At 49.0% G+C, this 16,482-nt stretch overlaps 2 protein-coding genes across 2 annotated transcripts in view; one reads left to right on the top strand and one right to left on the bottom strand.

The window, feature by feature from the left end:
- On the bottom strand, positions 1 to 2,466 carry LOC311196761 (uncharacterized protein). Its single transcript, XM_084270384.1, has 2 exons — positions 1,912 to 2,466; positions 1 to 1,057 (listed from the first exon to the last, which is right to left on the bottom strand). The coding sequence occupies exons 1-2, from the start codon at positions 2,384 to 2,386 to the stop codon at positions 399 to 401; spliced, it is 1,134 nt and encodes a 377-aa protein (XP_084126510.1). The 5' UTR covers positions 2,387 to 2,466; the 3' UTR covers positions 1 to 398.
- Positions 2,467 to 2,817: 351 nt separating this feature from the next.
- Positions 2,818 to 16,482, top strand: part of CDAN1 (codanin 1) — a 32,181-nt gene continuing 18,516 nt past the window's right edge. The window contains exons 1-10 of the mRNA XM_084270447.1: positions 2,818 to 2,928; positions 4,955 to 5,655; positions 7,182 to 7,406; positions 9,645 to 9,838; positions 10,274 to 10,393; positions 11,315 to 11,393; positions 11,781 to 11,901; positions 13,679 to 13,788; positions 14,355 to 14,444; positions 15,482 to 15,557. Coding sequence (XP_084126573.1) covers positions 2,833 to 2,928; positions 4,955 to 5,655; positions 7,182 to 7,406; positions 9,645 to 9,838; positions 10,274 to 10,393; positions 11,315 to 11,393; positions 11,781 to 11,901; positions 13,679 to 13,788; positions 14,355 to 14,444; positions 15,482 to 15,557 — 1,812 coding nt within the window. The 5' untranslated portion in view covers positions 2,818 to 2,832. The remainder of the gene's footprint in view (positions 2,929 to 4,954; positions 5,656 to 7,181; positions 7,407 to 9,644; positions 9,839 to 10,273; positions 10,394 to 11,314; positions 11,394 to 11,780; positions 11,902 to 13,678; positions 13,789 to 14,354; positions 14,445 to 15,481; positions 15,558 to 16,482) is intronic.

Below are 16,482 nucleotides of genomic sequence, written 5' to 3' on the forward strand. Positions count from 1 at the left end.
TTATTTAATCAAAAACTGAGTGACTTGTGGAAGACAGCTCCTGCCAGTCAGTAACCATATGTTACTTTTTTACCCCACTCTCATGCCTTTTATTTTTCAAAAGGTCACATTCAAGGAAGGATGATACAGACAAGGGTCTTAGTCAAAATAAATCTGTTTCTTGTTTGTTTTTTAAGAGAGCAAGAGGATAAAGAGAACAGAAGAAGGTTATTAGCAAACTGCAACGGAGTTAACAAACAAGAGAGTGGTAATTAGTGTTTAATGCCACCTATAACGAAATGTTTCCCACTGGGAAAAAACGTGGGAGGCAAGTCCATGTTGCTCCTTTGAAGTCACAAGCCGGAGCAGAACATACAACAGCACCTAACACCGCAGTCACTTTACATATATTCAAGTTTTTACACATCTGCAAAGCAGAAATAGTAGCAGCCATTTGGATGTTCTTTCTTAATGGTTCTCAGGGGGGGCCTGGGAAACTCAGAAGGACCTGGTTCTTGTGACATGGAGCTGGAGCTGCAGCTGCTGCTTCTGCTGCTGCTTCCAGCCACCTGTGCTCTACCTCTATCCTCAGCGGGAGAGACCTGGGGGGAGCCTGGGCTCAGGTATCCAGCTGTGGTCTGAGTAGAGGCGGTAGCATATGTGGTGGGGCCAGTGTTGTTTTTCACATAGACGTTTTTGATAGCAACAAGTGTATGTGCCATGATGCTGAGGCTGTTACTCAGATCTTGCATGCCTTGCTGCAGCAGCCGAAGATTGTGGTTGACACTGTCAAAGCCGGACTGGATCACCTGCATCTGGGTCTGCTGAATCTGCACCAGGTCCTCTTCAGTTATTTCGTTTTGGTCTGCCTGGGACCTGCCTTTTGTTTTGGCTTTTACTTTCCCAGAGGAACCACCACCCGATGTCCCCAGAAAAGGCAGTTGTTCCTGGCTAGGTGGAACCACTGCCATGTCCTCAGAGCTTTCTTCTGGCTCTACCACCTTGACTACTATTTCTTCTTTGAGGTTCATCTTCTCAAGGCTGGATTGATGAGATGGGCCAGGATTGTCATTAAACCCTGGAAGAGATGGGAGAAAAGGAAAAGCAGAGGAGAGTCAGTAAGAAACTTCATGACTTTGGTGGTCATCCACTACATGCTACTATTAGTCCTTGAACCAAGGCTCTTTAACTCACACTGCGTTACCCAGGATGATTTTACAACACATATTAGCACAAAAGCTGGGAAGCAAATCATAAAGATACATTCACCAGTTACCCCTATATTCACATGCTACAGATCCCCCACCAGCCCCGCCACAGGAACAGAGTTCTGGGTTGCCAGACAGAGTTTGCTGCAAGCTCATCTCGTGCTCAGCCACAGGCGGGGTAACCAGCCCCAGCATGACTGCAAGAAAGCCCCTGGGACGGACGGTGATCGTTCCGGCGCTCTGCCGCGATGTCTCTCCGGTACGTGCGAAGTTACGGTCCCCAGGCACTCCGCGCTGCCCAGAACCGCACGCTGCCGCGGCTTCCCGCACACCCAGGGGGCAGCGCCGCGAACACAGGCAGCTGGGTCCAGTGCCCCACAGGCTGACAGGCTCCTGCTACGAGCCAGGCTTTAATTTACTCTTAGGCGCCGTTTCGATCCGCTTTGATACCCTACAGCGAGGGCCCTCCCCAGGTCTGCGTGCATGCACGTACATCCTGCGTTTCCGAGGAGAGAAGGTAGTTGCCCAAACCGGACAGCGGGGCCACTACCCGCAGCCCCCCCCGCGCCCCCCCCCGCCTCGCGTACACACAGCGAGCGGGGAGCCCGCTACGGCAGCGGGCCAGCGCCGCTCCTCCCGCGGGAGGCCGAGGAAGCGGCTGCCGGAGGGGGAGACCGGGCGGATGGTCCGGGACGGTGCCCGCGGGGGTCGGACCGGCACTCACCCATCTGCCCCACGACGGCGCCGGGCAGCTCCAACGTGTCGATGCCTCCCACGATAGGCACGGCCTCAGCGGGCAGCAGGGAGCCGTAGGCGCGGCGGTGGTGGTGGAGCTGGTGGCGGCGGCCGGGCGGCGCGGCGGCGGGCGGCATCTCCTCGGGGGCCAGGAGGAGGCCGAGGGGGGCGGCGGCGGGGCCCGGCGGCCCGCAGCCCTGCGAGAGGCGGCAGAGCTTGCTGCGGTCGCGGCGCTTCAGGTCCCGCCAGCGCTTCTTCAGGTCCTCCACGTCGCGGGGACAGGCGGCCACCGGGTTCACCTTGTGCCGGATCAGCTCCCACACCTTCCGCTTCTGGCCCGGGGAGGCGCGGCCCGGCCCCGCCGCGAACAGCAGCTGCTCGTGCTTCAGCACCTGCTCGATCAGCACCTCCGTCTCCGCCTCGTTGAAATTCGCCTTGCGCCGCTTAGGCGAGTCCTCGGCCATCCCTCCGCCTCAGGCGGGGAGGGAAGGGACCGGGGCCGGCCTCCGCCCGGCGCCAGCGGGCGGGCGCGGAGCCGCGCGGGGGGCGCCGCCGCCGCCGCCGCCGCCGCCCCTTCCCCCGCCCCGGCCCGCGGGCGCCGCCGCCGCTAGGCCGGGCCCCGAGCCCTGCCGGGGAAGCAAATACCGCGCATGAGAGGAAAAGACGCGCACGGGCCGGCGCAGGCGCCCCGTGCCCCGCGTGTTGACATGGGGAGGGGGCCCGGCCCGCGCCGGCCCTGCCCCTGCCTGCCTCCCCAGCGGGAATCCCCGTCGCTGCCCCGCCCCCGCGGGGGGGGGGGGAGAACGCGGTCCCGCCCGGCCGCGCGTGGCACGCTCGCTCGCGGCCAGCCCGCCCTGCCCCGCCCCCGCCGCGGGTTGTGCGCGTGCTCGGCGGGGGCCGCGGCCAAGGAATGGCGGCGGTTTTGGAGCTGCTGCTGCAGGAGGAGGTGGCGGTCAGTGCCGTGGTGCGGTGGCTCCGGCTTGGCCCCGGCCACCGCCCAGCTGAGGTAACGCGCTGCGGGTCTCCTGCTCGCTCGCTCGCCCGCCCGCCCGCCTGCCCTCCCTCCCTCCCGCAGCGCCCTTGCTCCGGCGGGGCCGAACCTGCTACCGCGCCACCCCCTTCCTTCTCCTCCCCTCCAAGCTCCCGCCGCTGTCCGGGGCCGTGCGGGAAAGTTTGTCCGGCCCGGCACTGGAAGCGGCCGCTCCGCGCCGGCGTGAGGGGTGAAGCCCGCGTGGGTCAACCCACGGGTCCCGGTCAGGGGCCTGGCTGTGCCCGCGAGCTGGGTCCGAGCCCGCTCTCACAGCCGTCGGCACCGCCCCCGCCGTGGGCGGGCTCCGAGCGCGGCGGCGGGAAGGCGAGGCCTTGCCGCCGGGGGCTGCCCGGCGGAAGCGGTGCTGCTGGCGGCGGTGTGGAGCCCATTAAAATCTGCGGGGCTGACCCCGCCGGCAGCCCAGCGCGGCCTCCGGCGGGCGGTGGCACCTCCCGGCTCCAGGACTGAGGCGGCCGCGGGACAGGAGCGGCGCTGGGTGGCCCCGCGGGCGGGAAGAAGCAGGGCGCGAAGGCGGCGCCTCGGTCCGCTGGTCGCCGTGTGCCAGCGGAGGGCAGGGCGGGCGGTGGCCTTCCGTGGCTGGCAGCAGGTCTGTTGCTTTGGCGTGGGAAAGCAAGGGAGAGGCTGGCAGCTGTTGGCAGGTTGCTGCCGTCTGGCTGCGGTGAAGCTGAACCTCTCTGCTTACTCGCACACAGGAGGATGAGTGAAAGCAGGTTTGCCCTGAAAAGTTAGAGAAGCTGCCTGGCCTTGCGTGTAGCACAGGCTGTAGTCTTGTCTTCATGCCCCTGTGCTGAAGTTGGGCACCTGAGGCAGTGGTAGGCTACATCTTGCTCTAGGGATTCCCGGCAGTTTGGGACTGGTGCTGGTAAGAAGTTGGGTCTTCTGACACTTTGTAGGGTCTGTGTTATGACCTGTGTTGTTTTTGCTGAGTTGTTTTCACTGCTAAGCAGCGAGCCTCAGCTGCGTGGCTTGTTGGCCAGGCTGTGCTGGAGTCTCATGCTTCTCCAGGGAGCTGAATTACTTGCAGATACACTTTCAGATATGAATTTCAGCCTCAGAGTTGAGGATTGCAGGAGCCCAGCCATGGCCATGCTTTCAGTGCCTCCTTTTCAGAAGTAGCGTTTGCTGCCTTGACTTTTTGTCTAGTGAAGGTGTGACTGTAAGTGATGAGGAACACATGTGACGATTTCAGCGTTAGCAAGGAGTGAGTTGCTGCCTGTGAGAGCTGCTTCGGCTTTTGCTGTGAATCCCACTGAGCAAAAACAGAAGCCTGGGCCAGTGTTAGTTAGGATCATAAGAAATTATACACAAAGTACAAAGCTTTGAGCTTTGTATGTGAGATGAAGTGTATTTCTGCTTGTAAGATCACTACCACCTCGTTAGATTTTTTAAATGTTTTGAGTCTGTGTTGAGTCATCTTTAAGTTTCTTAAGCATAATCTTCGAGTACCTTAAAGTTGCACAGTCTCTGCTTAGACCTCTGTGAGGTCTCGGGGGAGCAAAATTATTTAACTGAAATAGGAGAGCAGCTTTGGTCTGGTCTTGGCACCACAGGACTCTTAGTGCTTAATCGCTGTCTTGCAGCACCCCTTGGTGGTAGCAAGTGCATTCCGGGACAAATAGGGGACAGAAAAGTCACAGATTTTAGGTGTCCCTGAAGCATTGGAATTCAGGCTGCTGCTTCATTGTAGCTTCAATAGGTATTACTGATGTTTCCATGGAGTCATTTCACTGTTTCCCAGTCGGAGACCAAAGTGAATGACTCCATCTGAAAACTTCTGCCAGAATGACTTGTGTGGAGGCAGAGTTTCAGATCTGTGACCAGTGCTGAAGTCGCTTGAATTTCAGTGACATGCTTTGATAAGTCATGCTGGTTTTTATTGTGTATTGCAAGCCCTCAGTTACTCCCTAAATGAGTTTGGGCACATGGAAAGAAAGAATCAGGTAGCATCTTTATATTAATCCTTTGTCCTCTTTCCTTGTAGGAGAACCACAACCATGACAAGCTGGTATCTCTTAGTTTGCTAAAGAAAGACTTTGTGCCTTTTCTGCTAAATTTTTTAAGGGAGCAGACTAGCCAAATCCTGACTAATGGACCCTCTACTCCTGCTAAAACTCCTAATTCCAAGGCCCACGGGAGCCAAAGGACAGGATCAGAAAGGAGGGCAGGCCATGCGACCAGCAGCCGTGTGCAGCTCTTTTCCCAAAGGATTTCGGTGACCACCTGCAGCACAGATACCAGCTTTTCTCCTGCTGCGGCATCCAGCGGCTCCTCTTCCTTCTCTGGGTCAAACCTGTCAAGCCCTTGCGGTGACTTCCCTAGTGTGGCCACCAGTAGCAGCTCGAGTTTTGGGTACAGCCCCGTGCATAACCATGGCGAGAAGTGGTCGTCTCAGAAGGCCAACCTGGGGAGCTTCCTTACAGCCACGCCTGAGGCCCTGCCAGCGAGACGAGGCCGAAGGAAAGGCAGCAGCTCGGTCAGTTCTTCTGGCAGACAGGGAGCTCGGGATCTGGGGCGTTCCCTTGCTGAAGAGGAAGATGGGAAGAACGACAGTGTGTCGTGGAGCGGAGGGAGAAGGAAGCGGAATGAAGTGCCTCTTGTTTCTACCAGATCCCCACCCAGCCAGCTAAATCTTAACAACTTGGAGGAGTTTCCACCCATGGGTGCTGCCTCTGGCTGGACAAAGTAAGGGCAAGTCTGCCTCTCTGGCTCGTTTGTATTACACTGCGGGTTACCCTAGCTCATCCTGCTCTGTGTGTCCAGCTACCAAAGATGCTGTAAGGAGCGATACCTGGGGGCTGGTTTCTGGGGTCTTTGGTCAGAACTGCTGTGTTACAGGTGCCACGTGGGGGAATATTGAATACTGCTTCTACAGGTAGTCAGACTTCTGCTCTGAGAATTCACTCACCCAAGATGCCTCTTTAGCCTCTCACTTGTGATGCTGCCCACAGCTTGGCAGTGCACAGACTAGCTGATAGAAAGCTGAGCACATCTTTGTCCTTGCGTGTTCTATTAAGTCAGCATTATTTTGGCTCCTCGGATATCTCATTTAACACAGTAGCAATTGCTAATGAAGAGCCGTCCTGGAAGGCTCCTCAGCTTTCCTGATGCTAGCAAAAAAAGCTTTCAGATCGATGTTCTGTGGCTTGCAGATGTTAGCGTGCAGCTTTGTGCCCTGTGGCCATGCACAAATTACTAGCTGATGTCTGTGTTCCCTTTGGTCTGCAGCAAGCTCCAGTTTCCCTGGTGACTTTGGCCTAGCTTCTGGGCATCTGTTTGTGTTGTGCTTGTCCCAGTTCTTCTTTTCTTTAAGAGTCTACTCTTTAAAATCCTCATTGCCAGATAGAGGGCTTTCACGTCAGCCAGTTGGCTCCATGTATGAGACACTGCCCTCAGAAAGTGGGGCTTGCTAGTAGGACATGCAGAATTCCAGCTGAAAATAGATGAGCCTGTACAGGAGATCCAGATGCTGGATCTAGGCGATGCTCTAAGTGATGCTTCGGCCAAGGGACAGAAGGTGTGTTTCCAACATAGTAAGTTTCTCTTCCTCTGTGACACCGGCTGTTCAGCTAGGAAAAGAAGTTAGGAAAGAGGTCATGGAAGCCAACGCTACAGCAGTTTTCTGAACACTGTAGCAATTAATATGTAGCAACCAGCACTCCCTTGGCAGGTGTAATGCTTTATGTTCCTGTATCTCATTTCCAGTATGTTTCTTGCTGCATTACAGAGTTTTTTCCTGAAGGCCAAATCCAGGTAGTTTATGCAGGAAGGATGGGTTTCCTAAAACTTAACTATGCTGCCTTGAGAGTCTGGACTCCTTCTGATAGACAGTGCCAACTTTGGCTCTTTTTTTTTTTTTTTTTTTGGGTTAAAAACTGCCAGTACATCCTGTCCTCTCACAGTGGAAATGTTTGGAAGAGTTTTAGAGTGTGGCCCTTTATCTGTTTTGTGACATGATTGATAACTAATTTTGCAGCAAGGGTCAGCAGGTTGTTCTCAGCAGTCTGTAGCTCTGTGACTTTTTATTCAGCAACCAGAATAAAGTCAGCAGCTGTACATACAGTTTAGAAATTCAATATCCTGAGTCCCCAGCCATTTTATTTTAGCATTAGGTTCTTCTGGAAGAGTTGTCTGCATATCTGTCTTGAGACTTAATTACTTTTTGCTGATTTTTAGCTTAATCTCAGTGAAATCTCTTGTTGCTTTTTCAGCAAAAGCAAACCATCAAGGCGAATCAACCCAACTCCTGTAAGTGCTGAGCGCCCGCTCTCAAAACCAAAGATGTGTTTCACTTCTACGCCTGTCAGCAAGTCTCCAGCTGCTCGTTTTTCATCTGGGTCAAGCCTTGAGGCCTTTACTACTGTCCAGGAAGGAAACCTTACATCTGTGACAAGCAACAGCCTTCAAGAGGAGAGGGAGATGCTGAAGAAAGAACGGTACAGTCTGAACAGGGTGATGATAGGCTTGTATCGATTCTTAATTCTTCTGTCTCAAGGTGCTAGCAATATCAGAGTGGAAATGACCAGAAGAATATCCCAAACACATACTGGTGACCTTTAGAACTGTAATTTGCCTAAACCCAATTGTGACTCCGGAATCAGTCTAGGATATAAATGCAGCTAGTGTCTGTTTGCTGTTTTAGGTGTGCTGACTCTGGAACAATGTTTAAGTCATTCCTCACTGCTTTCAGAAGATTGCCTCTTCATGGGCTTACCCACCTGGCTACCTCCTCCCCAGCTTCCCTGAAGACCGCACAGGCAAAGCGAGTGGGTTTGAGCTGGTGTACTGAAGCAGCGTTTGATGATTGTGCCTGTGATAAACCATAGTCTTAAAAGCATGATAGCCTGGTTTGAAGAAAATGAGCTAATGATGCAAATGTTGAGGGAAGTGTTAATGATTTTGCAAGGAAGCAGAATAACACGGGCTTACAGTCAGAGGAAATGGCACCTGAGTAGCATGAGATTCTGTTTTAAAAGTTACTACTGCAGCTATCTATTGAAAACTGTGTGTGCTGGGCCATGAGGTGGATTCTAGTTTCTGTGTTGTCTCAGCTGCTCAGTTAGTGTGTGACTTGCGTCCTCTGTGAAACGCTGTCACTGTCAGCCTGTGAGGATTGATACTTCAGGGGAAAAAGCAAAGTGCAGTAGTAGAAAATCTGTTGTTTATAATTGCTGACAGAACTGTTGCTATTCTTTGTAGATGTTGTTCTTGGGGAAGCTCCTCAGGACACGTGGGTGGAATTGTTTTCCTGCTGAGCCTTACAGGTCACTGCCCTGGCTTGAGAACTGGCCGAAACAGACCTGGTAGAGTCTCATGAGTGACTGTACCAGACCTGTGAGAGCTGCTCAGGATTCAACCCCCCTATGTGCACTTCCATGAAGCCCCTATTCCAGTCTGAAACATCCCACTAATCCATATACACCGAAGTAGGTGAAATAGCAGTATGTGAGCTGGATCTTGCCTGTGAAGTGATTTCATCTGACCCATTGTGTTTGCTGTGGGCTGTGCTTGGCACTCAGAGCTGGGAGCTGTTGTGTCCTCAGTTGTGGTGAGGTGAGGTGCAAACCTCATGCAGCCCTGAGCCAACTGGGACACTTTGAGCAAGGGCAAAAGGTGAAATTCCTGCTGAGGTAGATAATGCTGAGGCAGAAGTGAAGCAGAGTTCGACTACATTGTTGGAGTCTTACCATGGTGGGTTTATGAAGTGCTTAGTAAATAATTTTCTTCAGTTCAGCCAGTTGGGTGCTGAAGTTCATTGCAAGGCAGATATTATTAAATAACTTCTGCACCCATTTTGGGACTAATTTGTTGTTCATCGCAGCGGTTCCACTAGAAATAGACCAATAGAAAAAGTTCTTTGCTACAGTTAAAAATGTTTCTGTCTTCCCCATGGCCTTTAAAGTGACTTTCAAAGATTTTGCTTTTGAGACTATGTGGGAAGAGGTGGTATGATGTGGCAACTGTGGATGTTCCACTGGAATCTTAATTTAAGAGTCATTTGATATTGCTGTAACTGATTCTCCTGTGCCTTATATATGCCACTCTGCTGCTGCATTTGGATGAGCTTGGGGTATTTTTTTTTTTTTTACAGTATCTGTGTATTTAACAGAGTTGATTGTTGATTTAGAATCCAGCAATTAAAGTAGCTTGTTCCTTCTGTTGTTTAACTTGCTGGCATGGGGTTTCACCAGCTGTTGTTGCTTTTCCACTTAGTGGTATTGGATCTTCTCAGGGCACCGTTAACTTGCAAGTGTATCTGGAGGTGTGGATGTGAACCTTACTTTGATAGATCTGGTGAAGCATCTAACTGTCAGAGACTGTGGCTGCAGAAGTTTTGTTTAGGACCTGGCCTCTAACAGATTCTGTGTTCTTACCAAGTACCAATTTAGATGAGAAACAATAGCATAGGGTAGTTAGATCATTTGATCCAAGTGCCACGCTGTGTTAGCAGAGTTGAAGTTTGAATGCAATTCTTTTAACCCAGGATCCTTCTCATGAAGGGAAGGGTGAGTTAAATCACTATCATGCTAAAAGTACCTTTAGGCAGTGTAAAATGACGTGGCTATTGAAGGAGTCACTTCATGGTAGACCACAAGGGAAAGGCCTCCTTCTGTCCACGGGGCTGCTGTGTGTCATCTTCAGTCACACCTTTTGCTGCTGTTCTTGAATTTCAGATGCAAATTGCTGCACCAGGCGTCTTCTCCTGCGGGGATATCTCTTGATCCTGGCACTCCTACTAAGCCTAGCTACACTTGCAGTGCTAGTCTTCCTGCTGAAAGCCATCTGGTGACCTGTGCCAATCCTGCTAAGGTTTCCTGCAAGGAACAGTTGGAGTGTCTGGCACAGCTCTACTCATCCTGTATAGCAGGTGAAGACCCAGAAGATGCGAGGTGGACCTTTCTTTGAGCTTTGAAACTTGCATGTGTGCTGTGAGGGGGAGGTAGATGGGCAGTGAAAGTTGTGGGGCAGTTACAGTGTACAAACAAACAACACCTGGAGAAATAAACTAAGCCAACAGGGTTATTAAAATAAATGGGTACTAGGTAAAAGTTCAGGGAAGGAGATGATTCTGATGCGGTCCTCTGAGCTGCATGAGGCCGAAGTTGTATGGTCCTGTCCTAAACTAGACCCTTCCTGAATGCAACTTTCCTGTAATTCCCATGTCGGTTCACACTGCAGCTGTGTGGGGAGGGAGTTCTTGGCTGACTGTGCCATGGAACAGTTATTTATCTTTTTACCTTCATTTATTAAATCAACTCAATACCAAATATCCACCTTTAGTATCTGTTTTTCTCTCTTCCAGAAAACCTTGTACCAAATATTTTTCTGGAGCTCTTTTTTGTTCTGCAGCTGTTGACATCTAAAGGCACTTCTACTGCAGAAGATGAAGATAGTGACCTTGAAGTAAATGAAAGAAGTAAAGGTAAACAAAAGTATTGAGTGGAAACAATGTTACTTCTGTGGAATGATAATATGATATGAAGTAGTTACCTCTAGGTTGGACAGTTCACCTTTAATTCTGTAAAAGTGCCTTATTACCACTGTGGGACTCATCTGAGATGCTGACAAAAATCATGCATGTATTGGAAGTGCTTCCACAACATGATAGAATGGGGTTGCTGGATTTGGTTTGAATCTAGTTTTCTGCTCATATGTGACGTTTGCTGTAGCTGCTTGCCAACGCTGGCTTTCAAAGAAGAACAGATACGCTGAAGTCTCTCCTTCATTGGTCCTTGCAACTTAAAAGTGCAAATTTGCTATGTGTTTCTTAAGTTTAAGGTTGGGTTACAAGTGCCCAGGACCTAACCACATAGATACATAATTGTTTCTTTTGGTTTTTGGTAAGTTCAGACTTAAGCTTGATGCAGTTAGTACTTTGCTATGTATATAAAAATCACAAATATGTCTTTAAGATGAGACAATCCTCCTCCCCTCCCCAGATGCTCCTATTTGATTGACCTGTGAGTTGCCACTTGTGGATTCTCAGGGCTGAGATTAGGACGTGAAGTCTCTAGCTATGGGAACAGCAGCTGATGACTGGTTGCAGTTCGTCTACTTTTTGTCCTGGCTCTGCTTACTGCTGGCCAGAATGTTGAGAGAGAATCTTTTCTTTCCCGTACAGCACTGAACAATTCAGTTGCCTTTAGTCTAGGAAGGATAGGGATGGGAGGATTTGTTTGTTCTGATGTCAGGGAATGGGAACTTCTGGAAATTGGATACAGGTCTGGAAGACTGTTTTTGGATATGGCAGTTAGTACTTTCCTTGAGAGCTAATTGTTGGTCTTTCAGTTTGTAAATCATGGTAAGTGCTGTTGTCTCAGGTTTCTTTTTTTCCCCCTCTCAGATGCATCAGGGAGACACCATTTCCGAAGTGTGCACAACTGTGTTTATTTTGCTGTCCAAGTCTTGGATTATCAGTATGAGTGAGTTCAGTATTATTTTTTCCTCTGCCTGTGTGTGCAGATGTGTGTGAAATGGAGCATGAAGCCTTGGATTTTAGAGCTTTACCATTTGCAGGCGTGGAGCTGTTGTTAATTTTCTCTCAGAACATACAACTTGGCTTGGAATTGAATGTCTGAGTTTTCCTTGCACTGATCTGTCTAGTGAACTTAAGCGTGGTTACACAAGAATGGGAAGGTCATGAGTAGACAGCAGTAAAAAACATCCCTGCAGATGCCAGTAGGATTTGATGCTGGGTGCCTGGGGCTTAGAACTCTTTGCTTGGTAGCCTCCTAAAGAACAAGTGTTTCTGTAGGTCTGGTCTCGTGTTGTTTCTGTGTCTGTGGGATTCATCCATGTTGCCTTTGCAGAATCATTTCTCGCTTAGAAAAGGGGACTCTGAAGCTCTTGGCTGAAAATGAACGGATTGCATCTTTCTCTCCCTCCTTGCACGAGAGGCTCAGGAGGGCTTATGAGGGCAGCACAGCCAAGGTAAAAATTGCCAGGCCTCAGCTGACATTGGTGCTTCATAACTTTGTGGTGTGCTTTTAACTGCCATGGTTTTGATGTTACACAAAGCAGAAGGAATGAGGTTTATCTCATCACGTTGGTTTTGGGAAGTGTCTAAAAGCCCCTTTTTTCTTGCTAGCAGGTGAGTGAATTGCTATAGTCCAAGGTTTGGTAGCTGTGACCAGCCAGTGCTTACTTAGCCTTCTGTTGTGCTCCAGGCCCTGACCTCAGCCAGCAACTTTGACAGGGTCAAGTTGGGCTTTTGAGATTCTCCCCTAATAAATAATAAATGTGGATCCCAGAGGAATGATCAGTTAGGTGTGATATCAGAACATAGGAAGAATTCGATATTTTTCATAGCTACAGACTCCTTTTAGGCTGACACAGCTTCAGAGGAGACAATATGGCCCGTGAAAACTGGTTTCCTCATCTCCTCATCTGAGTTAGGGAGCTGAAGCTGCGTGGTAGGAATGGTTGGACTCCATGGCCTTAAAGGTCTTCTCCAATCAAAACGATTCTATGGGTGCCTCCATCTATTTTGTATCTTGTTGTGTCCATCTTTTTAAAACAGAAAGTACAGTGTACTTGCTGACACTAGGGCATGGCAGTAGCTGAGCTTTGTATCCAGAACTATAAATAAAGGTCTCTTGTTAGGGGTTTTTTGACTAGGAGAATGAATAGGAATTGTCAGCCACTGTACTGTGCTCTGTGGAGCCCTGTAGTGGAGGGACACTTGTCTGTTTGCTGCCCCTTCTTTCCACACTGTATCAATACTGGTTACAGTCTGTTCTGTGATGTTTCTTATCTCCAGCACAAGTACAAGCTGGGTGGAGAATGGATTGAGAGCAGCTCTGAGGAGAAGGACTTGGGGGTGTTGGTGGGTGAGCAGCTCAACGTGACTTAGCAATGCATGCTTGCAGCCCAGACAGCCAACCCTGTCCTGGGCTGCATCAGAAATGTGACCAGCGGGTTGAGGGAGGTGATTCTCCCCATCTCCTCTGCTTTGGTGAGACCCCCACCTGGAGTGCTGCATCCAGCTCAGGTCCCCAGTAAAAGACAGACAGGGAGCTGTTGGAGCAAGTCCAGAGGAGGCCACAAAGGTGATCACAGGTCTGGAGCAGCTCTCCTATGAAGCCAGGCTGAGAGTTGGGCTTATTCAGCCCAGAGAAGAGAAGGCTCTGGGGGAACTTTGTTACAGCCTTCCAGTAGCTTACAGGAAAGCTGCAGAGGGACTGTTTACAGGGGGGGTGATAGGACAAGGGACAATGGCCTTAAGCTGAAGTAGGACAGATTCAGATTAGATGTTAGGAAGAAATCCTTCCCTGTGAGGGAGCTGAGGCCCTGGCACAGCCTGCCCAGAGAAGCTGTGGCTGCCCCCTTCCTGGCAGGGTTCAGGGCCAGGTTGGATGGGGCTGTGGGCAACCTGGGCTGGTAGAAGGTATCCCTGCACGTGGCAGGGGGATTAGAACTAGATAATTTTTAAGGTTGCTCCCAGCCCAAACCAGTCTGTGATTCTTAGGGAGATGAGACACTTCCACTTGTAATGCCTCTGTAGTGTAATGTCGGTTGTACAACTGTGTACTGGCAGTTAGCAGGTGGGAAGTGGCTAATGTCTGAACGACTCAACTAGCAATACTTTGTTATACTTTGTTTTCTCATCACATCTTTTCCCTGATTATTATTTTTTTTTTAGGTCTCAGATTGTTGGATTAACTAGAGACTTCTGTTACTCTAATGGCTGCCTTTCTGTTTTTACCAGGTGTCTCTCCTGCTGCCATGCTCTGTCCAATCTGTTTCTTTCCAGCCAGAAACTGACAATCGCTCTAACTTTCCCAGTGACAGAGCATTTCACATATTTAAGAAACAAAGGTAAGGGTCTTTGTCCATATTGACTGCAGGAGCTAAATGCTTAATGTCTTTAGAGAAGAGCAGCCTAATTCTTCAGGAAGTTACTGAGACTTCTGGTAAATGCCAGTGCAGTGTCACCCCACTGGATTGCTTCTGCATATAAACCTGCTCTGCTTTTTTCCTTCATGTCACCTCCCTCCATGCTTGCAGCAACAGGGGAGGTGAGAATAGCAAGTTGTCTTGGTCCTTTCTTCTTTCTTTATCGTTATTATTTCATATAGTTATTATTTCACATAGCTTGTTCTTCCCTGCCCCTCAGGCTTCAGTATGTCTGGTCATGAGTGTTTTGGTCATTCCATCAGAGCTTGGGCCTAGCACTTGCTGTCAAAAACATGGAAACCAGAAGCTTGCTGAAGTGCTGCTAACATTAATGAGTTTTGCAAAGGTATCTGAATGCTTAGAGGCTGGAGTTATTTAATCCCAGATAGACTCTTGCTGGGGAACTCGGGAGTAATGGAATATTCAGTTGTTCTCACTTCAGATTTTGAAGAGTAGGAATTCATATCCTTAAATATCTTGATTCACAGGGATATCTTCTATGAACTGCTGCGTGAATGGGAGGATAACCATGAAAAAACTGGCTGGGACTTTGAAAGAGTTCTGGGTAACAAGATCAGGTAGGAGTCTTGTGCAGCTTGAGCCAGCTCTTTAACTTAGCTGAACTGCTGGTGCAGCACACAGCACTTTGCATCCAAAGTTCCACATTCTTCCTAATGGTCTTCTGCACTAATTTGTAGGGAGCTATGCTTCTGGGAAGCTACTGTCCACCTAAACTTGCTTCTGTATTTAAAAGCATCAACTGTTATCTTAAAGAAACAAGCCATAAGTGGCAAGGGACTAATCACATCAGTCTTGGTGTAGTTCTTTCCCTGTTCACAGTCACAGAAAGTACCACTCACAACCAGTACCTGCTGGTCTGAACACTCATTCTACATGCTTGTGTTTCCATTTCATGTCTCCAGAGCCCCACCCCTTTTAAGCTTGGACAAGTGTGTTGTGTGTTAAGAAGTTTTTAGCTCTTCTAATTATTTCAAGGGTTTCTAGTGTATTGGCTCAGAAAACAAGACAACTGTGGCTCTTTCTATGGAAACAAACTGTTTTCTTAATTTCTTGCTATATCAAAAGAGAGTATATATAGAGAAACCATTATAGTTTTGAAAGCAGTTGCCTTGTGGGTTTCTATGTTAGTCTTATCCACCAGCTTGCTCAAGTTACACCTATGAAGGTGATATTTTCACCATAGGAGCAAGATAAGGCTGAGGTTTAAACTGAGGAATTTTCCTTCTCTTTGGGCCCCAGAAATACTGCTGTGGCTGTTTTCATACTTAGGTATGTGCAGTGTGTAAACTCTCAGCTCACTGCTCTGCAGAGGGAAGAGTGGAAGCTGAACCTGTTAATATTCCCCCTCAATAGCAGTGCTGTTGCAGGACAGGATCTCAAGAGCTGTGTTTGCTCTGCAGATGCTCACAGGGGATTTTTGTTTGTGGTCAGCAGGTGGGGCTCAGCACTTGGGAAAGTTGGTTAGAGAGATGCTGCTTTTTTGCAGTGGCCTTTGGAGATTACCTTTGTAAAAGCAGTTATTTTATGCTTTTGGTGTAGTTTGAGGCAAAAATGCAGAGATCCAGTCAGCATTTTGTGATGCTTTCCTTCACAGGGCCATGATGGCTCACCTGTCTGCAACCTGCAACCACAGCCACTTTGCCAGGCTCTTTCAGAAACAGCTTATCCAGGTAAATGACTTGGTGTTTTTTCATGAAGATACACATCAAAGCTGACCTGATCCTTTCTTGGCCTGAGAAAAAAACCGTGTCTTACAACTTTCTTGGAGATTTTTACTATTAAAACTTCTTGGGAGAGCCAAGACTTTGGGATGGGAATTTCCTCCCTTTTCCAGAAATATAATTCAGTGATAAATTACTGATGAAATCTGTGTAAATTGGGGATAAAGCACGCTGAGCACATCATGAGCTGTAAGAATTCATTCTTCATGGTTATTTACTTTGACCTTCTAATTTTATTATAATTTTTAATTTATTTATTACAATTTTTAGAAACCTTAAGGATGTATTTTGACAGATAGGTATGTCTCAAATGTAGAGATTCCCAGTTGTGTTCATTAGCAATGTAAGTGTTGCTTAACATAATGTGCAAAGAGACTCTGGTTCTTCTGTGTTAACACTGCAGCAGCCTCTTTATAATACAGCATCGCTGTGCTAGTTTACAGGGGTGGGGGGTCGAGGTTGGGCAGCTTTAAGCATCATTTGACTTCACTGTAATGAAGAAAGCAAAGATGCTTCTGACCTCAAGCATTGGCCCACACACATTGCCAGGAAGTTGTGAGATGTTGGAAGGTTGAAAATTCCTCCAGGGTCCTGTGTAAATTTGCATTGATTTCTTGTCTGATGTGCATGTTCGAGGAGAGTGTGGGAAGGAGGTGAGATGGCCTTTGTTACATCAACAGGATTTGATTAGCCCTAGGTACTCTATTTCTTCTTTATATCTCTGCCTTCTTTATGAAGGCTGCAGGGTTTGTCAAGGGTAACTAGAGGTTTAAACTGGTAACTGGGAGTCTTCAAGGAATCTGATGGGTCTGACCAGAAAGTGATTTGCAGAATCCTGTGAAATTACCATAATCGCACAGAAAAGAACATAGAC

This window comes from Gallinula chloropus (assembly GCF_964237585.1).
Source record: "Gallinula chloropus genome assembly, chromosome: 14".
NCBI classification, from domain to species: Eukaryota; Metazoa; Chordata; class Aves; order Gruiformes; family Rallidae; genus Gallinula; species Gallinula chloropus.